This window comes from Pseudopodoces humilis, chromosome 21 (assembly GCF_049639895.1).
Source record: "Pseudopodoces humilis isolate 2021_Gansu_Grassland_sample_001 chromosome 21, ASM4963989v1, whole genome shotgun sequence".
Lineage (NCBI taxonomy): Eukaryota > Metazoa > Chordata > Aves > Passeriformes > Paridae > Pseudopodoces > Pseudopodoces humilis.
In genome coordinates, this window is record NC_142220.1 from 3,551,640 (window position 1) to 3,575,391 (window position 23,752).

The 23,752-nt window shown below is 40.6% G+C and overlaps 1 protein-coding gene across 19 annotated transcripts in view; it reads left to right on the top strand.

Moving 5' to 3' along the window:
• Positions 1–23,545, top strand: part of PECAM1 (platelet and endothelial cell adhesion molecule 1) — a 31,369-nt gene extending 7,824 nt beyond the window's left edge. Inside the window, exons 9-17 of one of the 19 annotated variants that reach the window (XM_088065535.1) lie at positions 25–132; positions 984–1,011; positions 4,519–4,589; positions 5,250–5,306; positions 6,517–6,585; positions 10,414–10,470; positions 12,298–12,367; positions 17,228–17,250; positions 21,967–23,545. In XM_088065535.1, the coding sequence (XP_087921661.1) occupies positions 25–132; positions 984–1,011; positions 4,519–4,589; positions 5,250–5,306; positions 6,517–6,585; positions 10,414–10,470; positions 12,298–12,367; positions 17,228–17,250; positions 21,967–21,989 (506 nt within the window). In that variant the 3' untranslated portion in view covers positions 21,990–23,545. Of the gene's footprint in view, positions 1–24; positions 133–983; positions 1,012–4,518; positions 4,590–5,249; positions 5,307–6,516; positions 6,586–10,413; positions 10,471–11,620; positions 11,815–12,297; positions 12,368–17,227; positions 17,251–21,966 lie in introns of those variants that run through there. The other 18 variants (XM_088065537.1, XM_088065539.1, XM_014255814.2 and 15 more) reach the window with 18 other exon arrangements.
• The last annotated feature ends 207 nt before the right edge of the window (positions 23,546–23,752 follow it).

Genomic DNA, 23,752 nt, shown 5'->3' on the forward strand with positions numbered 1-23,752 from the left:
TAAACATGCTTTTCTTATTTGCAGTCATCTTAGCAGCGTGGCAGAAAGGAGTCATTGCTGCATTTGTCCTAACAGCCATGGCAGGAGCAGGAGCAGTCGCTTTGTGGTGGTTTTTGCGTAAGAAGAAAAAGGGTAATGAATGGTTCCCTTCCTTTTGTTTGGGGATAAATGTATTACAGTTAAACTTGCATTTCTCTCAGCAGCAAAGGCTTGTGGGGGTGAGGCTTCAGAGATGACTAAACACAATTAAAAGAATCTACTTAGAAATACCAGGTGACCCAAATTAGGCTGCAAATGTGCTGAAGCTTTCCAAGTATACGGGGCAAAACATAATTAATACTGGGCAGGCACTAGGGAAGCAAAGGTTATCAAATATAGGCCAGAATTACACTGTTCCCATGCAGTCCTAGGTCTGAAATTCAGCCCCAGGCAATGTAGAGGTAGACAGGGCCTGAGGAGGTTTCTGATCCCTTATAGAGCTATAACAATTTGATTTGGGGTCCCAACTCAGATTCTTCTCTAGTCCTCATCAAACAAATTTAGATTATTAGTTTATGGGATTAGGTTTTTTCCTTCTACTCTGTAATACAATTTCATTTAGGGATTTGTCTTTTATCATTAAGGTATTTTATTAGACCTAGTTATTTCAGAAAATAAGTAAATCTGATTTATCCTTTGATATGCTGTACATGGAAAATTATTTGGGAAAATTTGGAGCATTTGGATGTCCCAGATTGCTTAAATTGGCTAGGTTAAAATCTGGGGTTTGGGACCTAGGGTCTCTGTGAAAAAGATATTTAAGGGACCTGGGAGATAGTCAGGATATAAGACATGAGATATAAGATGTAAATTGATTTTGTGATAGCCAGGAGAAATTACTCTGACAGGAATAGACAATCACTATATTTTTGTTTTTCATTTTTACCTTCAAATTCTTTACTTGTACAGCCTATTAATAGATGTTTTTGTTTTTCTCTGTCAAGCTAAAGGACCATCCATGGAGATGTCTGGGTAAGGTGCCTTCCTGTCTGGGTTTCGGCTGGGATAGAGTTAATTTTCTTCTCAGTAGCTGGTACAGTGCTGTGTTTTGCATTTAGTGTGAGAATAATGTTGATAACACTGCTGTTTAGTTAAGTAGTGCTTACACTAAAGTCAAGGACTTTGCAGCTTCTCATGCTCTGCCAGTGAGCAGGGGCACAAGAGCCCAGGCAGGATTGTGGCCAGGACAGTTGACCCAAACTGTCAGAGGGATCTTCCACACCATAGAGTGTCATTCCCAGTACAGGAACTGGGGGGGAATTGTCTGGGAGGCGTTGGTCAGAGCTCAGGGCTGGGCTAGGCATCGGTCAATAGGTGCTGAGCAATTGTATTGAGCATCACTTGTTTTTCTTGAGTTTTATTCCTCTCTCGCTCTCTCCTTCTATTATTTTTATTATTACTATTATTATTATTACTATTATGACTATTATTATTATATTTTACTTTATTTCAATCATTAAACTGTTCTTATCTCAACTGTTCTTACTTGGATTTTACCTTTTTCTAATCCTTCTCCTTGTCCCACTGGGAGTGGGGTGGGTGAAGGGGGGTGCTTAGTTACCAGCTGGGGTTAAACCACAACAGCCCTTTATGGCACCCAACATAGGACTCGAAGTTAACAACAAATCTGACCAGTGCATGTTGAAACAGGTTTGTTACAAGCATTCCTTGTGATTTAACAGCCACTGGTCATGGTGTTGATTTGTTTGCTCTCAGAGCTGTGTTCTCCAACACCCTGCTTGCACTGCTCCCTATTGTGTTTGTTGCCTTCGGGGCAGAACTAAGGGTGTTGTTTTAACTCACCTGGTCGGGACTCAGCGCTGCCATCACCTGTGTGTGGGGAGACACCTGTTGGGAATTATTCACAATTACACCTTTTACCCGATTCCTCGGACAACCAGCCTATGGAGGAGAGACAACTTCCCACAGCCTCCCTTTCTTCTCCAGCCTAATTACCAGAGCATTTGAGAATTAGGAAAATTTTGAATACACTTGGGATGTTGGAATCAGCATGGTCCTATTGGTAGGAACCAGCAAGTGGCTGAACATGGTTCAGCTCTTGTTTAGGGTCAAAAAATTATTTGCAGCTACTCCAACCCCCACAACAGGCACAGTGGGCACTCAAACTCCAGTGACAGGCACAGTGGCTACTCAAATTCTGGCAGCAAGTGCTGTGATTAATTACCCAGGGGTTGGTAGTGCAGCTCAACCAGAGGACCAGCCCCTGTCTGTAGCAGTTGCCCCTCAAGAAGGGAAGAGAAATGCACTGGAAAGATTGCTTGTTTATTAAAGAAGAACAAAGCAAAGTCATAACAGGAGCAGAAGGAAGAGGCAGAACAAGAGTCACTTGATCCCTATCCCTGAGTGAGCTACAGGATATGTAAAAGGATTTCAGCCATCATCCAGGTGAGCACATTATCACCTGGCTGCTCTAATGCTGGGATAATGGGGCTGGTGGTGTGGAATTAGAGGGTAGGGAAGCCAAGCAGCTGTGATCATTTTCTAGAAAAGGGTGAATTGACAAGGTGATTGGAAGAGTAACAGAAGACCTCAGCCTCTGGAGGCAGCTCTTGTCAAGGAAAAATATTTCTTCAAGGAAGATGTTCTGTTTCGCTCAGGCAAGTGAACCATAATGGAGAGAGGTATCCAGTACAGGACAGGAGGAAATTAGTCATGCTTAGGGGTAGATAATTTATTGTGACCCAAACAACACACAGTCACTCACAGATCCAGCTGAAGTCTAATGTGCACAAACCATGTATCAGAAACGTGTACACCAGAGTGCACCATCGTTGTACACCATCTCACTGGCAGTGTTGTCTGGAGACGCAAAGAGGCACCAATGGTGGAGGCAGTGGCCCTCCAACTCTAGTAATACACAGAAAAATCTCTTCCTCCCTTGTCCCTGCTGTGGAGAAACTGGTTGAGAAACTCAAAGAGGAGGTGAATTCTACTCCCCACATGCATGGCTCAGAATCTCAGCTGGTAGCAGAAAGTGTTGATTGGTCAAGTGAAGATATTGAGGGTACATACCAGGGGAGACCCTGGTTTTTTCTGCAGGCCTACAGAGACAACATGAGGAAAGGGATGGAAATTCCACCTCAGCCTTACATGAATTACAAAGAAAAATAATCACAAGAGGGGGTTCTTCCAGATAAGTTGCCACTGTGGTCTGCAGTGGGCAGTTCCTCAGACAGAGTGGAAGGGCTGATCTTACTCCTGATCCTATGGAAAGGAATTCTACTCCATTTTCACAAGAAGTGAGTTGAATAAACCTGTGAGCAAGACTAGAGGGGCTGTGCCTGCAGCCATATGGAAGAGAGGGACAGCTTTGTTCACAGGACTCTGTGCATCACGTGGCCCATAACGTCAGCCCCCCAGGAGTATAAGGCTGTAGCAGATACGGGTGCACAGCGTACCCTGACGTAATCAGGCTGTGAAGGGGCAGAGCACCACCTGTGCTTCTGGAGGGGGATTCCAAGAGCTGACAGCTGGAGCTGAAATCAACCTGACTGGGAATGTGTGGCACAAGCCAATGTGTGGCAGAATCCCCCAGTGGGACTGCCCCAGAGGTTCCATTGGTGTAGACTATCTCAGGAGCAGGTACTTCAAGGACCCAGAAGAATCCTGGTGGGCTTTCAGTACAGCAGCCTTGGAGATGGACGAAATGAAGCAGCTGCCTGGTCCCACCTCTTGGAAGACCCTTCTGTTGTGGAGTTATTGAAGGCTGAATAAAGCAGGTGCTGGTCGCTATCACAGCACAGCCCTGGCGGCAAAACCGCGCCGAATCTGGGACTGTGGGAGGTGCTGATCGCTGCTCAGGGCATCCCTTGTTTTCCTTGGGGTTTATCTCTCTCTTTCTCCCCTTTTCATTGCTATTATTAACTTTATTTGAATTATTAAACTGTTCTTATCTGAATCCGTGGGGTTTATCTTTTCCCAGTCCTCCTCCCCATCCCTTCATGGCAGGGAAGGGGTGTGAGCAAGTAGCTGTGTGATATTTAGCTGCTTGTTGGGTTAAACCACAACACCTGCTTTATGATAGTAGTGCAATATTTCTGTGTATAAAGGGTTGTAAGCCTTGCTTCACTTATATAGCTTGTTACAGCACACACGTGCAGACAATAGATGGTTGTGCTTTGTATACCACCTGCCAGCACAACAACAGGATGAGGAAATACTCTAAAAATAGCAAAAAGGGCCAGCTAAGTGAAATACAAGAACGTCAAGTCTGTATTTGAATGCATTTAAATATGGAATAAAATTGAAAATACAGAGGTCTTAAAGAAGAATAATGCAATAGGGAAAATTTTTGACTTTAAAGTTTCCTAGTGCTTCTCCTAAAGCAAAGGCAAAATTTTAATTATTTCAGTGTTAAAGAATATGTGGCAGTCAGCATAGACAGTGACAGAATCATTTTGTTGGTTTTATTGACTGGTGTTGGGTAATTACATCAAATTTTATTGGTTTGTTTTTCAGTTCTGCCTTGGCTCCAAACTTGACAAGTGAAAAACTAACAAGACAGCCCAGTGATGGAAACTACTATTCAGGTAAGATATTTTGCTATAAGACTGTCAGTAAGTTGGTTTAATTAAACATTTATTTAAAGTTTTGGACTTCGTAGTTATTGTTTGGATTGTGCCCAGTGTTTTGGGAATACAGAGGGATACCAATAACATTGTCCAAGGTATCTTCTGTCATTTTGTCTTTGTACAGTTTTTATGAACACGTCTTACACAGATTGGTTTATAAATCTGCTCAGACACTTCTCCCAGGCAATCAATTGACAGTATCACAGATGGAGAAATCATGGTAAAAGAAAATTACTTTCTGCTTTTGACACAGCTGCAAGAAAGTTATTTCAGAGAGGAAATTTGAGCTGTGGCACATGGTCCTGTAATGTGGCCACAGTATAAAGATGTTAACTTGCCTGGGCATCTTTCATTGCAGGATCTCAGTGCACTTGACAATGACAGGTGGACATGATGTTTAGAGTACCTGACATAGACAAAGTTGCCCCTTTTGGGTTTGTTAGCTAATAATTTAAAGTCACATTCTTCCCACCTGAATGTGTTAGGTGGGAATCTAAAAGTAGAATGTGTTATATAGAAATACAGATAATGAAAATAGGAATTGCAGCTGTGAAACTTAATTACTTCATTGATTACAATAAAAAATTTGTCAGCTCAACTTTGGCTTTCATATTTTAGGATCAGGTTACATTGAAGATAATGAAAACCACATGAAATCAACAGATGAGAGTAAAGGTAATTCCATACTTAAACAATAGGTATTAAAAATTATTTTATAATTGAAAGTCTTGATGTTTTCTAATGGTGAGGTAGTGATGATAGGGTCATGCCTTTCTTCCCATGTCCAAAAAGACATTGATAGGACCCTTTTATCAATTGCATTATGGACTGTAATCAGCTGTGCTGGATCCCAGGCCATCTAATGATAGGTGGTATAAAAATACAACTTATACTCAAAATATTAAATTCTATATAACAAATATTCAGATTTGTTTAAAAAACAAGATTTTCTACAGATTTCTGCTTCTTTTACTTCTCTGTCCTTTCTTCAGTTCTCTGGATCTTGAAATATTTAAGAATTAAATCTAAAAATAACCTACTATGAAATCCAAATAAAGTAATTGGCCAAATCAGTTCTGCAGAATTTCAGTCTGAATGACTGTTGTGGCTCCTTCCAGCTTTCACAGAAATGTGGTAGAAAACCATCCCCACCCTAAGAAAAACAGAGTAGAGAGAAACAGCTGTTTCTTGTGTCTGTTGTACCCAGGTAGCCAGTATCTGTCAGCCAGTGATCTTAGTAAGTCAGATGTCTGATCATTGCCAGGCTTTCTGTGGGTATTGTGGCAGTGAAGCATTTTGAGGAGGAAGATAAGTTCCATTCCAAATATTTTATGGGGGCATGGAGGCAGCTTAGGAGGAAAGTGCTGAAACTGGCTAATTGACAAAGCCGAAATTTGGAGAATGAGAGGTGATGAGGGAGGCCATGAAAGACATAAAGATGGCTTGAAATGTGAGGAAAGTGCAGAATGGGAAGTGTCCTGCCATAGCAGCCACAGAAAACAGGAAGGTAATGGCAGGGAGAGAAAGGGAAGGGCAGCTGGAGCAGGAATATGGGAGAAGCTCTGGTAATTCCCTATTCTGTGTTGTCCCATTTTTGAAGGTGTTATGTTGCAACTAACAGTTTTAGGCACAATTTGCATGTCCCACAGTTTCAGAAATCTGCCTTTAGTTGGTATTCTGCCCTTCAGAGTAGGATGACCCTCAGGAATGGGCTGGCCTTACAACTTAGAGTGACTCCCACCTGCCATCAGTAGGGCCTGGTCCTGCACCTGTCAAAGTCCTTTGGGACTTGTCCATTAATTTCAGTGGCAGCAGGATCAGGCCCACAGCTCAAATGAAGCTTGCAGTCCTACAAAGAAACATCTTCTTGATATTTTTGGGGCAGGACCTGACCTTGAGAGTGCTGAGGTGGATTACACTGAAGTTGAAGTCTCCACGCTTGATCCTCACAGAGGTAATAAACTGTCCAGCCTCTATGGTTTATGTTTGGGAGCAACTCTGGGGCTTTTGTTGCTCCCTGATGCTGGCCTGGTATTGGTGCCTGGGAATGGCAGGGTTGTGCTTTGTATGCTGACAGTCTCCTGCCAGGAGTGCTCCTAAACCTGGCTGATGCTATGGCTCCTGTGCTGCTCTTCTTGCTGTTCTTCCCCTGGAATCATTCCCATTTACAGGAGGACTGTGTGGAGCAAGGCTCCCATCTGGAGGTGTGGCTCTAAGCAGAAGGCAGCCTGCTGTGAAATATCCATGTTAAAGAGACCAAATTCACAGAGAGCCACTTGAGGTTGCCACAGGGTAAGATAATGGAGAGAACAGAAACCAGTGGAATTTCCTCCTTTGTAAAGTAACTGGTTGAAGGGTCAAAACAGTAATTCACTTTTGATAGAGAAGAGAGACCAGTGTTGATTTAGTCTCTTAATCTGGAGAGGCCTGGGGACCATGCTGGATTTTGTAGTACCTTAAACAAAGAAATGAGGATATTGATGCCCAGATAACTTTGTCCTCCTCCCTGCAGTAACCAGACCCCAGAGTGTGAAGGAGAAGGAGAAATATCCGTGGAAATTTATTCACCACCCAAATGCCCACTTCAATCATTCTGTATTATCTGGAGAACTCTGATGCCATTATGGCCTTGTGTTGAAAGCTGTTAAACCTTTCAGAAATTTCTAAAAAGCTCCAAGTAGCTGAGAGTGAATAAACCCTGCAAGAGAAGTTTATGCTCTGCTCTTGCTTCTTCGCTTCAGCTGAATGAGAAGCAGACTGAGGAAGAAATGGATAAATTTCCTTCTTCCTGGTAGGAAGGACTAGTCACTTATTTAAGAGACCAAAGACATGATTGTTTAGCTGATAGCACAGATATTTGAGCAAGGGTGCTCACTCTTCAAGCTTAGCAGCCAAGCCTTCCCGGAACAGCCAGTCCTCCTCTCCTTTCTGTTTTTACTTCCTGATATCATTCATCACAGAGTCTTCCCTGTGTTTTAAGCAGGCTATTTACCCACCTCTGCTAAATTCTGCACTGAAGGACCAGAGTTGTACTCTTCTTCAGAACAGGGCTAATAATTTTTCCAACTGTTTCTGAGTGTGCACTACAGTTCTACAGTGGTAGTGTGCACACCATTGAACAATGGTCTAGAATAGTAAAATATGATAGTGTATTATTTAAATTAAAAGCCCTATTAAATTAAATATCAACATCTGTAAAAACAGCATTTTCATCCATTCTTGATATATAACACTATTAGTGTATATCACATTAAGTAATAAGATAGTATCTATACTCTGTAGACAGAACCCCATTAAACCACAGAATAATGTTTACTGTAGTGTGTAAATGAGATCAGATTATTTTAATTGAGTGCTGCCTCATGCTACAGACCTATGCATGGCACACAGAACACTGATAGGTTCTGTAAGACAGAGTTGTGCTGGAGTATACAGATATGAACAGTTCCCTGATTGATTTCCTTTGTTGCCTCAGGACACAGTGGAGTGCTTTGGTTATGGAAATGGAAACTGCACAGAAAGTATTTAATGTGTTCCTCTCTGAGAGCATCCTGAGGATGCTGCTTAAATAGAAGGAGTTCTATGAAACTAGGTTATTTCTTGAGTTCTACACTGCCTATCACAATGAAAACAGGATGAGATTTATTCTTGGGAAAAGAGAAGCAAAGCCAAGTTCCTTAATATTCCCTTGTAATAATCATGTACACCCAGAGAGAGAATTTGGCCACAGTCTGCTACTGATACTTCTGCTACGTTGGTGTTGTTGTAAGCTTTTGTTTCCAGTCAAAATATTCCTTCATGTCTGTCTGTGGTTATGATCAGCCCTTCCTAGGGAACAGAATTTTCAGATAATCATCTTGCTCCAAATCCCTTTTATGCCTCTTTTGATTCCTCCTGTTTTCTGAATGAAGAGAAAGCAAATCACATTTACCTTTTCTTTGGGCACATATTGCTCATCCAGCAGCTACACATAGTCTGATTCTGCCTTTTGAGGAACTGCAGATTTCTTTGATCTCTCACCTAACCTTTATTTAATTTATCTTTCCAATCATTTGTTCCTCCTGCCACTGTTGTCAGTGTCAATACTAATGTTCTCAGGAGTGGGAGAATCATATTTTGTGTACTGTGAAAGGCTACTGCAATAAATGCTGCAGTATCTAAGCTGTAGCAGTTGCCTTTATGTCACTTCTGGGAATTGGGATTGATTGAATGTCACTTCAAAACAAGTTGAAATTATTGTAGAAGGATGAACATCTTGTCTTTATCAGTAAAAAATTCTAACGTTTGAATACACTGTTTTACCCTGTTCTTCAAGTCATGTCTGAGCTATCTGGTCCTTTCTGGAATACTTCTTTCTGGGATTATTAAATTCAATACTTACCAAGTTTGTATGCTTGACAGAAACATAGTGCTTGTCTTTTCAAAAGCTTAGTTGAGAAAAAAGATGGGAAGGTGATTTAGACCCTTCATTGTGAATCTCAACAAAACCAAAGGCAGTGTCTAAAGTCAGATCAAGAAATATTCCTAGGTGACAGGCAGAAACTGAGGGACTGAGTAAGAATGTTTTCTTTATTTTACTTTTATATCTGGTTAGTTATCTGCAGGGTGGCAACATTATAAAATTAGTGGGAACAAAATGTCAAATCATCCAAGTAATTTCTTCTGGCACATTTTTTCAGTGCTAAAACGACTTTTGGAAGATTGACAAAGGAAATAACATGGGCAGTGGCATTTTATCACAATATAATGAAATGGGTATGATAAAAAAATAAAAAAGCAAACTAAGGAAATGCCTCAAACCAAGTCCTAGCACAGAGTCAATAGGAGTAGATTTAGGACTGGAACCTGCTAAAAAACAGTCCTAAACAAAATCCTCTTATTAAAATTCCAAGAAGATTAATTCTTACTTCATTGGAAACTGAATAGATCATTTAAGTAGTATTTGGTAAGCATTTGAAATATGCCTTGAGATCTTCAAATTATTTTGCAAAAAGTTCATGGCAAAGCTGCAAGTTTGAAAGCTGTGGTTAGACACTTGGGGAAGTGTAGCTGCTATTGTTTAAATTAGTAGAAGTTTTGCAACTCCCTTCTGATGTATTAGCTCACAGCATTTAAAGGAGGCTGAAGAGAATTAAAAAAAAAAAAATACGAAATTAACTTTGAGAAATCAGAATGTGGAGCCAGAGACACTTGGATTCTTCAGGGCAATGCAGAACAGTAACAGTCTTGACTCTGAGTCTGCAAATCATTATGTCTGAATTCTTTAAATGTTGGGGGTTTCTAATAGCTAAAGCACAGGATTCTGTATCCTGAAATGTGAATTTATTTCCTTTTTTTTTCTTTTTTCAAAGAGGAAACAACAATTACTTTTTTTTTATTTAACTAGAAAAATTTAACTTCTTAGTTTGTTTGAATGTCCACAGAAATTGGAGGTGACGCTGGTAGAATTCTGAGGTTTTCTAGGAGACTCAGTTTAACTAAAAGAAGTCAAATTAAAAAGGAAAGCAGATTTTCATCAGCATTTTTGTACAGAAGGTGACATCCTTCTCTCAAGACCTTTAAAGGCTGGGTTTGGGGAGGGGCTTGTATTTGCTTTTTCACACAGACTCCACAGGCTCATTGTTGTTTATGTAGCTGCTTCTTCTGAAAGTAAAGAAGTGTGCTCTGTTTGTTTAAAGAGCTTTTCATAAGGCAGACAAAAAACCAACCAACCAACACACAAAAAAAGAAAAAAAGAAAATAAAAAGAAATGAAATTGATTCTGTGCCAATACATTTTCCAGCTCCTGAACAGAAGGGGACTGAAACAGTTTATAGTGAAATCAGAAAAACTAATAATGGTAAGTAAGCTAGTGAAAAATTAAACACTTTAAGGAAATGTGTGTAGAGGTTAGGGATAAATTTGTGACTGAATATTTTATAAGATATTTAGTCTGAATATTTAGAAGGTAAGTGCCATAATAAACAAGAGCTGCAGGTCACATAGCATAGGAAGATACCAACGTGCAGCTACAAAATCACTGAAGCTGATAAATTGTATGACATATTCATGGTTTCTTATCAATCAGTGATGTTAATATTTGTAACATCTACTTCATCAGCCCATTTGTGCTGGATCTGCTGAACATTTGGGCCATACATCTGGATCTGAATCTAGATCCCCATTAGGGATCAGGATTCTATGTCCTGCTATCTCAAACTGCTCAAGAGAAACATTTGTCTCTTAATTGAGCATGTTTGTCACATGCTATAAAATATTCCATTTGCTTTGGGTGTAACTCCAGCAAATATCTATAAAGCCTCCAACAACAGACTCTAAAAGCCTTTAAAGCAATATGATCATTTCAGCAGCTTCTCTAACACAGACCTGTGTGTGGGCAGTAGCAGCTTCCTTGCAATTACTGTCTATAAATGTTCTGGCACTAATGAGTTCAGAGACAGCATGTTAAAAGAAGGTTATTTCATCATAGTATGTCAAAGCCTAAATCGGAAAGGATTTCCTCTCCTCTCTTTGTGTAAGGAAGTCTAGATTTGTAAATATTAGGGCTGCAAACTGTTCACATTTTGTCCCCATTCAGGCTTTATTGTGTGCCATTTTTAATTTTTGGCTGTTGTGCTTTAATTTTCTATTTTTTCTATAAGGCATTTCCCACCTCTGACACAATATTCTGTCTCTGGGGAATCATTTATGTGAGGGTCTCCACGTACTTTAGAAAACATTACTTAATTTTCCCTTGTTAGGGCTTACATGGCAATTTTTATCTCCATTTTACAGCTGAATAATCAGAGAGATTAGGTCATCCATTTAAGGCAAAGTGTTTAGAGAGTGACAGCAGTGGCAAAGGAATTTTGGAATCCTTGGTGCTGTGCCTGTGTGTTGTACTTATTTTTCACAGCCTTGTAGTGAAAATCAGAGTATCTTTCACACTTAAGAGCATGGCCAAGCACTTCATGCAGGACCACCAAGAGAAAATACCTTGTTTATTTTAGGGCTGAGCCCCAAGGCCACAAATGTTCTGAAATGTTCTCCAGTGAGTGTGAACTGGACCTATAAAAAGCTGCAGAAGCTGCTGTATAACCCTCACCTGCTCTGCCCAGAGGGTGACTATCACACCACTCACCAGCCCTGGTTTTGGCACAACAGAATGTTATGCACCAGAAGGATGTAAACTCCAGGTTGGTACAGCAGAGCTGAAACTCAAAGAGCACTTAAAATAAGGTGGGAATTGCAGTAAAATGGGATATGACTGAAAGACTGAAGTGAATTAACCAGAGGATGTGCAAACACCCCTTAATCTTGCTGTCCACCTGCTCTTTTATGTATAACATTCTACAGTTTCAGTTATTCTTGGAAACACAGTACCAGCTTATTGTTTCAATCACGTCTGTTTTTCCTGACTGATACACAGGAAAAGTGTTTCAAATAGATAAGCAGTGCATCACCCAGCGATGCAGTACTATGTTACAGTTCATGTAACACTACCTTGGATTTTTGATAGGCTGTGTGATTGTGAGGTGGCAAAGTGTAAATGAAGTGGAGGATCCCTATGAAATATTTCCTCTACTTTAATATATATTAATATATTAAATGATACCAATTGTGAAAGATGTTGAACGTGGCTAGTGGGTGCAGTTGATTTACCATTCTATTCTTTGATATTTTTGAGCAAAAGCCCAGGAGTCCAACCTACTTCAGGAAGGCAGTGATTCAGACAAACGTGTGCTTATGGAAATCACGTGAGTTTAGGATTGATGTCAGCTACACAGTTTGACAGATTTGACCCGTAAGACCTATGTAACATTTTATTATTATTTGTTGGTAGGTAACTATTTTGGTTTAATTAGAATTGAGTGCTTCATAAGCAATTTTGTCTTATTATGTGGTTGTCTGTGCATTCCAGAAATTCTGTGCACTAGAGAGGAAGCTGAAGAACAGTCAATAGTTGTTACATCTGATGCAATTCTTTGTGACTGAGCTAGAACATTTTTCCCCTTCATTTTTCTGACAACTCTCACTGCTGTCCCCAGTAAGGCAGATGCCATAGCAGTAACCAACTTCTGTATTTTGAGTTCTATAGCTGTTGCTTGTTCATACCCAAAATCTGCCCCGTTAATCCATAGTGCCAATAATGCTCTGAGCTTTCCCAAGCCCCAGGCTGTTGGCAGTATACTGAGCATCTGTCATTATTCCTTTTCTTTTTATTTTCCTGGTGCTGGTTATATTATCTCCTGCTTCTACCATTTGAGTGCCTCCACCATACTGTGGATAAGGCTCCCCATCCTCCCTGCTGTGCTGTTTTCTCATTCTGAGTGCCAGGACTCAGGAGGTGGTTTTACGTTAGAGATGGACAGAAACAAACTGTCAAATATACATTTCAAATCCCAGAAGACCTACATGTGGTTAACTACAGTTAACTCATCTGCAGTGGGAAAAGCAGGTAATTTGTGAAATTCCATTCTAGTCAGGTATGTTTTGATTGAAAGTCAAATAATGTCAGTCTCTGGTTGGTTGGATGCTGGATTTACTCTGCTGTAATGAGAGTTTAAGGAGGATTCTGCTCACTTTGTCTCTGCAAGCAAATGTGAGATAAGAAGTTGTCCTTGCATTGTTTTTGAAAGATTAGTTTAATTCAGAAACATATTTGGTGTTCAGGATAATCACCCGGGTATTGTTTTGAAGCCTTTTCTAGAGCAATGGGCTGTTACTTTAGTATTTTACATAAAATACCAAAAACTTCAAGCCTCAACTTTAAATCAGACCTTACATCCAAATGGCAGTTTGGGGAATGGTCGCAGTTAGTGCCATTCAGATCAGTAACACCTTTGTGCAAAAGTCCTTCAGGCTTACCAGGATGAAAGAATTTCCTTAAAATCCTGCTTTCTCTGGCTGCTCTGTGAAAAGGCCAAAGCATATTGTGAGTCAGGAATATCCAGCCTAGTCCCAAAGCTGCTGATTTTCCTTCAGAAAGAGGTGACTTTGGACTATACCAAAATGTAAGCAAAACAGGCAATTGTCTAAATCAAGCGACAGCCAGGAATGATAAAATGGCTGTGGCCCTGCTGCCTCCCTTGCCTGTGCTGGAGTCCAGCAGCCCAGGCTGGCAGCTTTTCCTCAGGGAGGGTCAGGATGTGTCACACACTAGTTCAGCTGCCTGGGTGGAGGCTCTTTCAGGCATGATTTATTTCCATCACACCTTTCATCTTCCCAAGAGGCAGCAGGGGAAGGAAGCCCAAGCATCTCCATGCTGGTTCTTTATCTCAGTTCCAGCCCTTCCCTCAACATTGATCGCAATTCTTGGGGTAGCACAGTCCTGTTCGTGTTGCTGAGAAGAATTAGAGCCAATTCCAGCTCACAGATTTCCTCACGTTTTTCCAGGACACTTCCTGTGGAAGATGATGTTATTGGTACATTCTTGCTCCTTCAGTGAACTCTGTCTTCACTGTGTGTCAAACCCAGAGCTCACAGAAACCAGTGATAGGCTTTGCACTGATATTGTATGCCCTGGACTGAGCTCATTTTGGCTTATTTTAAGATAACAATTCTCAATTTCTTATTAGGAAAGTGGAAATCCAGCAAATAAAATGCAGAGCCAGCCTTTATGCTGCTAAGTCTGGAAAAATGAATTGGTCACTTGGAAGCAATTGCAGCACTGAGACAGGAAATTCTAAGAGTCCTACAGCAACCAACAATGTACTATGGAAAAATAAATATATCCCAGTGGAAAGAGGCATGAGAAATCCCCATTGCATTCAGAGGTTTGGAACAAATCTATTTGAAATCAGCTCTAGCAATCAGGAAATCTGCTCAAATACTTTCCTGCTACTGAGCCTCAGGCTTAACACCTTCATCTTAGCCAGAATTTCCCACTGAATCCTTTTCCAGCACAGAAAGAACTCATAGGGTCTGGGGATTCATTTTGTTGTTCAGAACTCAGGTATTATGAGCACATGATAGTTGCAGGCAGTCCAAACCCATGCAAATAACTTGTCCTCTCTCTCCAAAAAGGATAAAACCTTTTTGGATCTTTAGGTTTCTAGACTAAGTCCTGGACCTGTGAGACGTTGATTCCGGAGCCAAATGCTTACAGTGTCTTCAGCCAAAAATCAGGCAAAGCCAGATGGTTTCAGTAAGGCACAAATATGCAGGGAGCTTCTGACCTTGCTTGAACCTCCAAAGCAGAGCTGGATTACATGCATGCCCCGTGTCAGAGCTGTTCCCAAGCTGCCTGCCAAGATCCCCTGATGGAAGCTACTGCTCCAGTAAAGGCCTTGGCAGAACGCTGTGTGTGTCTGCAGCTCAGCACCTTTGGTTCACAGTCTGACATCTTGGCTTTCACCAGGGCTGGAGGTGACTTGGAGGTGGATTGACAATTGCAGCTGTTTAGGCACATATTCTCCTCTCCATAACAAGAACATAGCAACAAGAAATGGTAGAGCAGGTGTGGGGTGACAGTGTCTTAAATTCCTGCTATATGTACTCCTTTGTAAAAATACATTCTTTGAATTTAAAATCCCTTTAACTAGAAGTACTAGCAAGAGTTTAGATCTATCAGAAGTCCATAAAACCACCTACCTTTTTTAGACTTGGGAATGTTTTAGAAATCACCAGTATCAGACCTTCAGCTCTGATTCCTTTCACAAAACATGGAGCTTCTATAGAAGCTTGACCAATTTTTCTGCGTGTCTAGAACCCAGCATTTCACAATTCCCCATTTTTGGCAGGAAGGGAAGACCTGGTGTTATGAAAAATCTCTCAGTTCTACAGTAAAACTAGTAAAAAATTAAAACCACCTCTTTTTTTCTTTTTTTTTTAAACAAATAAGAAATGAAAAGATTGTGAAAAGTTTGACATAGTAAAGAACCAGCGAGAGCACTGTGTCACTCTGCCTTTATTGGTGGCTACCTGCTGGCTGCCCTGAGTGGTACCTGGTAGAAATCACCCAGGCTTCCAGCAGCACTTCCCTGGACACAGAGTGTGACATTTCCTGGCAGAGCTGTGACACTCGGAGAGCCCCGGTGCTCTGGATGTGGGTGACAGGTAACAAGGAGGCAGGATTGCTGTCACTGTGACCTCCAAGCTTTGGGTAGCCAACATCCCGTTGTTTGAAGTCTGGAATTTATACAAAATTTCTCATTTCCTCCTTCCTGTGAGAACAATACATTGTGACAGAGACTAAACGACAGCTTGTTAATGCCTCACTTCATAAACTTTATGTATGGTTTTGTCCACTTAAAGCCAAGCTTTGATGTAGCACTGGGTCAGCAGTGGTTTTGTTCAATTCTGTTGGCTTCCAGGACACAAAAATGCTTTTGAGTGTGTTCCATGTAACTTCTTATTTTGTTTCCTAATGTCTAAGCATATGTGTATCGATCTTGCCAAACACCGAGATCAATTTTATACTGAAATTGAGTTCATGCACTGCTATAAGGTGCTGTAGTCACCTCAGTTTTTAGTCCTTGGCTTAGCCTAGAATTTCTGGGTAGAAAACTCTAAATGTACTGTGCCAGAGACCTTCACCTGTGTTCAGTTTCTTTGTTACTTCTGCTGGCTGACAAAAATCTTCTCAAAGATTTTTATTAGGGTCTAATAATGGTAGCAGTACTCTGCATAACGTCCTTCATTTAGTGATTTCAGGGAACTTTTCAACATTTACATGTGTTCTGCCTATGGAAGACCAATTTTTAAATTTGCTATTTAAAAAATATATAATTGGAAAAAACATAGATTCAGAAACTAACCTGCATTTATATAAAAAATACTGGGAAGATTAACTTAGAGGCTCAGTTCAACTCCTTTGTTTTGAACATTATATGAATTCCCTTCACACAGTCTCTCTTTGAGAAATCTGATAACACTTTCCAAGAAAATGCCCTTCAAGATTCAGCACTTACTTTTGTTATATGTGAAATATCTCAACAGAACATACAGATGAATATTTGTAACAAGACTTGAAGTCCTCTCCTAAAACTGGAGTTACTTTGAAAGTGAAAATAAATATTTATGTTTTGATATTTGAGCATATTCTGTGAAATTTCTGAATAGCTAAATCCACTTTTTTGGTAAAAAGCCTATGATCCAATCTTAAGGTCCACTGACCCTTGCTGGCCCTCAGGTTTTTCATTGGGAACAAGCATATTTTTATTAATAAAATGTCAGGTGTCTTTGCAAGATGTTATTTTTGCCCTGAAAACTGTATCTTCTACTGGATTTCTGCAATACATTATTTTCCTGGCAAGGAATTGGATTAGGAAGTAAAATGCTGATGAGAACTTGCCTCTAAAAGGAAGACTCTCTTGCCCAGTAACAGATTGTGCCCTCAGGAGAGACTTCTGCTCTAGCACATGATGAGGAAAGCTGCCAAACAGGTCCTGTTCAATGAAGGGCTTTGAAATGTCTCACCCCTGTACTTGGATTAAACTAGAACTTGGATACTCCTTAAAGCCCAGAGCTTTAACCTTAGATGTAGGTAGGAATTCTACATCATTGCAAAGTGAACAAAAAGGTTGAAGTACCTACACCTGTATTTTCTGGAACATAAAACTGGTCACTCTGCAAGGTGCCAATTCATAATTTATACATTGTATTTTATTTTGCAGATTCTATGGAAAACAGGAACTCTGTAAGTATTTTATGCAAGCAATTAAATATAGTGACATGGGTTGAGATGATTGTGCATCTGCTGAGATGATGTTCAAGTATTGATGTGGTTTATTTGTTGCTCAGGACCTTTGCAGGACAGATATGGGGCAATCCCTTTGTTTTTATTTTTATGAATCAGGCTTTCAGTCTTCTGTTTATAGAATGGTCAGTTTTAGGAGTCTTTGGCAGGGACTGGAGTTTGGTGGAGCTGGTGCACAGATCTTCCAGGAGTTTGTGTTGAGCACGTGCACAGCTTTGGGTCTGTGCCACAAACGCTGGCAGGATGGCACAAGGTGAGGCACAGGAGATTTGCACATGAAAACTGCTCTCCTGGTCAATGCATCACTGGGGACAGAGCTGCTGTTCCAGTCCTATCTGCCAGTCCCCAGGCTGTGCAGTGCCAGTAAATGTGCTTGGGATGTGCCTGTTCACACACACCCTGTGACTGGAATGCCAAGAGAGGTGAGCTCCTTCCTAAGGTGTGAGCGGCTGAACCAAGCAGGGATGGTGATCAGCCCAACTTGCAGAAGTCCCTTCTATTCACTGTCTGTGGCTGTTTCCTCCTGGGTTTGTTTTCATCCACTTGTAGAGCAGGTGGGATGATTCCAAGGGCTGGCAGTAAACTGAGACCTTGTAAGAAAGTTTGAAAGCAAATAGTTTTTATTGCAGAGTACAAAGCTGGGTCATAGCTGGGTCACAGCTATGCTGTTCTAACCAAGAAGTGGGAATAATACCATCCATATATGGAGGATCTCAGCTAAAAAATGTGAAGTTTTGTGAAGGTTCTGTAGGTGGTGAACAGCTTGATAGTGCTAAGAATCCAGTGACAAGATATGGAATTTTTTTAAATAGAAGAAATATGTTGAATGAGCTGTTACTCTGCTCTCAGGAGAGAACTCAGAACTCACATTTCAAGAGTACTTTTATGAATGTTAGGTACGCTATCAAATCCAACTCAGACTATGCAGACGGTTGTTTTTTCTGCCACCCACTCTGTGACTTTGGAGCTTGTACTTAAAAAGAAAAAAAGGAGAGACTCATAAATAAGAATCACAATAGCACAGTCTACGTCAGCTTATGGCATCCATTTGAGTTTTGAAAGGCTCCATCAGCACTCCCATCCCCATGGGATACACAGGCAGCCCATTGTATTATTTACAGACACTGGCAGTGCACTAAAGGTCACAGATTGTGTTACAATAAACAGACTCATATTAACACAGGCCAGGAGGGTTTATAGTGTCATTGTCTCTCTCTTAGTTTAAAGATTTGTTTTTATTCTTTGCTCTCAGTTTTCTAAAAATATGTTGAGCTGAACCCTCCCCTGGGTTATACCAGGCATTCCTTGGAGAGTCATGCAGAAGAAAGTTTGTCCCTGTCCAACACAAATGAAAAAATGGTCAAGCATGGCTGTGACAGACATGAGGCGTAAGCTCAGGGAGGTGGTTTTGTCTTCTTTTTTTCACAGCCTTCATAATTTCTAATGGACCTGAAGGTGGTTTTTTTCTTTTCCTATGGTCAAAAATTGAGTAAAATATCTCTCCACAGAAGTATAATAAAAAGTCAGTGAAAATAAACTGACCACCCTGTGTGAACCACTTTCATAATTAATTGGGCTATTAAAGCTTGTTTTAATAGACAAACCAGACAATCTATGAAGTAATGTCAGATTCAAGGAAGAAAAGTGTCAGCTGAGGGCAGTGTTTTCTTTTTGTTTCTTTTATTACTCTCTAGCAGTAGGAGGGTAATAAAAGTACTTATTCTGTAAAACTAATCTCATTTTCAGAAACACCCCAGAGCAAAGTCAGTTTTATAACACTTGCACATCCTCCTTGATTTTCCTAGAAATTGCCTTATTCAGTGCATGTCTGAGACATTGTCCCCTCCTTAGAAGACTGTTCATGTATTAACATGGTAACTGTTGCCTTTCTTTGGTTATTGGTACTTTAGCAAAAGAAAAAAGCCTTGTCTTCTGCTTCTTAAATTCCCACTTCCCTTCCCTATAAAGCCTGTGACAAAAAGCAGCACCATCCCTCTTTTGAACTCTCTAAATAAGTGACCTAAAATTGGACTGGACAGATGAGTTTCTTTATAGATTTTCCATTCCTTCTATTTGCTTCTCAACACTTTAAAAGCCACACAGATGAGCACAGAAGAGGCAGGGAGCTACTAAGGTGCTTTTTATCATTATTTCCTTGCAACTGTTTTTTTTTTTTTTTCAGTAGCTCATTTTCACACGTGCTTAACTGTGATGTATCTCAGAGGTTTGGTCCAAATGAGGAGGTGTTGATCCCACTCGTGAAAAGGAAAATGCTCCTTATAAAGTGATCAAGTGGCTTAAACTTCCTCTCCAGCTGTTCTCCTTCTTGATAGCGAAATTAAGCATTTGGCTCAGAGGTGAAGTTGTGTTTGATCTCCTGCTCCCTTATTTGTGAGTGGAAGGGGACCAGGAGCCTGGCTGGTCAGCTGGCATCTGAATCCCAGGGAATACCAGGTGGATCACTTAGCTGGAGTGGCCTGTCAAAAAACTTGTAGAATTTGACTCTGTTTAGGAAGTAATAGGTGTTCCAGAAGTGTGAGACAAAGGACCACTGCAGAGAGCAGTATTTTGCTAAGGGCTTTGTTTTCAGGGAGGATACACAGCCTTTTTATTTCAGTAATGGTGGTGGAGACTCATCAGATCCTGAAGTCCTTTTAACTCCCTAAATTCCAATAATGTGCATTCCATTGCTCAGACAAAGTCTGTTAACATTAAATTCTGCATTGCACTTCCAGATGTCACAGACAGAACAGAAAACTGCACTGTGGAGAAGGAAGATGTAGCAATCATTTTACTGGTTGCTACTCCTGCTTTTGTGCATTTGCCCCTACATAGTTTCTGTCAAAATAAATATAATCCAGCAGGGAAATTTAGGAACTTGGCTTCTTCTTCACTGAGAGACCATCACAAAATTGAGTTAAGGTTTCTAGTAAACACTTTGTACTGACACAGGTGCATTGAAAGTGTATTATGTGAAGAAAGATGGTGGATTAGAAAAATAATCAGTCAAACTTTGAATTACTTGAACTATATGAAGGCTCAGCTGCAGTACACTTTGTGACTGATTTGCAGTCCAGAGTACCTTGAACCTGAATGTCTTGGATTTTTAGGTCATTTAGAAAGGAACTTGAAGTTTTATGTCAGGGATTGCTTCCCTCCATCTCCTCTGTTACAGAAATTTGTATCTTAAAGGCAATCCATAGGAAGTATTTGCAAAAGAAATGAATTACTTAAAGAGGAACTGGGAGGAGGTTTCCTTCCTGAAATCAGAGCTGGCAATCTTTCTAAGTTATTTAATGGTCCCAGTTTCTGAAAACATATTGAAGGAAATATCTTGACAATGAGATAGCCACTTCGCCAAACACTAATTGGTATTGTGTCAAATTTACCTCAGCAGTACGTTCTGACTTCATATCTCCTCCTCTCCTTCTGCCTCCTAGACATGTTTGTGTATTTGTTTGTTTGGTTCTGTCCTAGAGGTTCAGGAGGACTGGCAGTACATGAAGACATTGTGTACTTTTAGCTGCCTATTTGTCCAACCATGTGCCCTCTGAGACAGAAACCTGTACAATTTACATCTCTCTGGAGGAATTTCTAGGTGTTATTCAGCTACTTTCTCCTCTTACTCAAGTGTTCCCAAAAGTATTTTCTCAGTGTTAAAGGAATTCACATTGCCAACTCCGAAGGGGACCTGTGTTTAATTGTGCACAGTAACATGGCACAATAGTTTCAGACAGGAAAGGAAGATGAAGGATGTGTCCAGTTAAAACTGGGGGGGGGGGAATTTCAGACAGTCAGGATATGGAAAACAAGGTGATACTCTGAAATAAACACTGAATTATAAACCAGGAATTCCTCTGACTCATGGGGCAAATCCTTTGGGGGTAGGTCCACAAAAGGAATTAGGCGCCTCAGTGCTGACAGACTGAACTGTTAGGTTAGAGGCCACCATGTACCCTGAGCAGAAACTTTTTGGAGGGAGACTTACTTTGGCAGCCAATGTCAGGAAAGACTTGACAGTTGTGAATCCCCAGTGGGCAGAATTATTTCTGTCATATAATGTAAAAACAATGAAGTTGGGGCTCTCTCTGTGCCCATTCCCATTGGCTGGTGTAGAGGATGGCTCTGTCTGCCCTCTGTGCTTGCCAGTGCCAGGATTCTGCCCCTGCTGGGTGCTGCAGATAACCCCTGGCACGGTTCTTGCAGGAACACAGTGTCCAGCAGCCGGATGCTGCATTGCTCCCTGTGAGATACCAGCCCTTAGGAAAAGTTTTTCTTTCTCCTTGGACTGATTATGGAGTCTGACTGTGGCAGCTGACTATCTCCTAATAAATAAGGGATCTGACTTCCAGGTGTGTTAAGTGCCAGCAGTTCCCTTAAAAATCCAACTTTTATCAGCAAGCACTCACAGATGTTGGTGATTAAGAGTTTTGGGGTCTAGCTTACAATTGTACAATTGTTACTCTAAATCTCCCACTGTCTTATTTCTTTCATTCTCTTATGAAGATAATACCAACATCTCCCCAGAGAACAGTGAGTATTTATTAGCTCACTGTGGAGGGTTCTAAAGGATTATGTTGCAGGACAGAAGGTAGAGGCACAGTTATACTCACACCTTTTTTTTTTCTCTTTTGCTCTTTTTGCTCTTTTTGCCAGCAGAGAATATATGGGCATCCTGATGCTACCTAGAAGAGTCACCTCAAAGATCATCTGGGAGAAGAAAACAAGCCAAGATAGAAGATGTTGAAGTATTTCAAAGGCTTTGCAGCAGTTATTTATGAGTTTGCCAGACTCGTCTTTTCAAAGTTTATTTCCTTAGGAGGAACAATAGAGATGTTCCCAAAGCATTTAATGGAAAAAAATTAGGAATAAAATTCTCATAGGAAAGTGGCTCTAGAAACCACTGACCCAGGTTCTCATCTGTAATTTCTCCTGCTAATGCAATTGTGCCTTTTTTGCCTCCAATTCATCATGCTCTAAGGAAACAAAGGGGGAGCTACAGCTGAGGAAGTACATTTCTACAATGCAGCAACTACTGTGATAACAGTAGGACATTGAAATAGCTAAGCTTGCTTTAAACTCACAAAGCTGGTTATCAGTGCCACCACTGTGGCAGAACAGAGCTCAGCACAGCCTGGCCAGCCAGGCATGTACCTTGACATGATCTTGCAGCTTGTGCTGAGCTCCCTGTGCTGCAGCAGCTGGACTGCTACCAGGCTTGGAGCCAGCTCAGTTATAGCTCACGGGGATGTGACACTGCAGGGAGGGCCTGAGGGAAGAGTGAGCTCCAGGCTCCCTAAAAACTTGAATAACTGTCAGAGATTCAGACTTTACCAAGTGCTTCTATCAGAGGCACAGTCTTTATTCTTAGCTAAATTGCTTGTCCCCATTAAAAGTTCTGATGCTTGTTGGTAAATTTGATGTGATGGTTCTTCAAGAAATGATTGTCCATCACAGTTATTTTGGCTGATTCTATGAAAAGTCTTCATTGAGTGGATATAACACACCCAGGTCTGTGAGTTTGTACCTGAAAATCCTGTTATGTACAATCCTTATTCCTTTGATTTTAGGAGAGATCTGAAGTTGTACTTGTGCCCAGTTTCTCCAGTATGGAATTCCATACCCATCCTTTTTCTCTATAGAATGATAAACCACTAACATGGATCTAGTTTGGACACAGATCTAATCCTGCAGCCCATGTTTATGTTGGCTGCATTAGTTTAAAAAAAGAACACAAATCAAAAGAGCAAAAATACTGTCCCCAACCCCTTAACCAGCTGTGTTTTGACATTGCAGTTGCTCTTTTTTTCTTACTTCAAATTAAATTCCTACAACATCTGAGTTACAGGTAAGAAGGTTCTCATTTTAATTACAAAATAGTGAAAAAGAGGCCATGGGTTTGTGTATATTTATATCGTTACTGCTTTAAGCGTTGCATCAAGGGTGCAAAACCAGCAAGAAACACAAAAGGGGTTTATATCCTCCATTCCAAATGTTTAAAATTTCAAGCTGAAAAAAATACTGATTAATATCTCTAATTTATTGTTCCCTGTGCAAATTTGTGCACATTGTGCAATTTATTTTTCCCTGTGTTTGTATCATGAGCCTATCACAACTGACTTCATAGCTCTCTTCTGTTGACAAATGTTCTTTCAGCATCCCATGAGTGTCCATGCAAATGCGTTAGTATAAGAAATGTGAAAAGGTATTTTAATAAAGAAAACTCTGAATTGAACTTTGGACTGGATCTTGCACATTCAATTGCAATTGAATGCCTGTGAAGTTTTTTATTCATGATGAGCCACAGATCCATCGTATGGATTGGCATTTGGAAGATGCCCTCTCTGCCACAGATTCCAGGTTCTTATATCTGGAGTCAGGAACCCATGTAACAGCAGGTAAATACACTAAATTGCTCTAAGAACTGAGTGGGGGAAGTGCT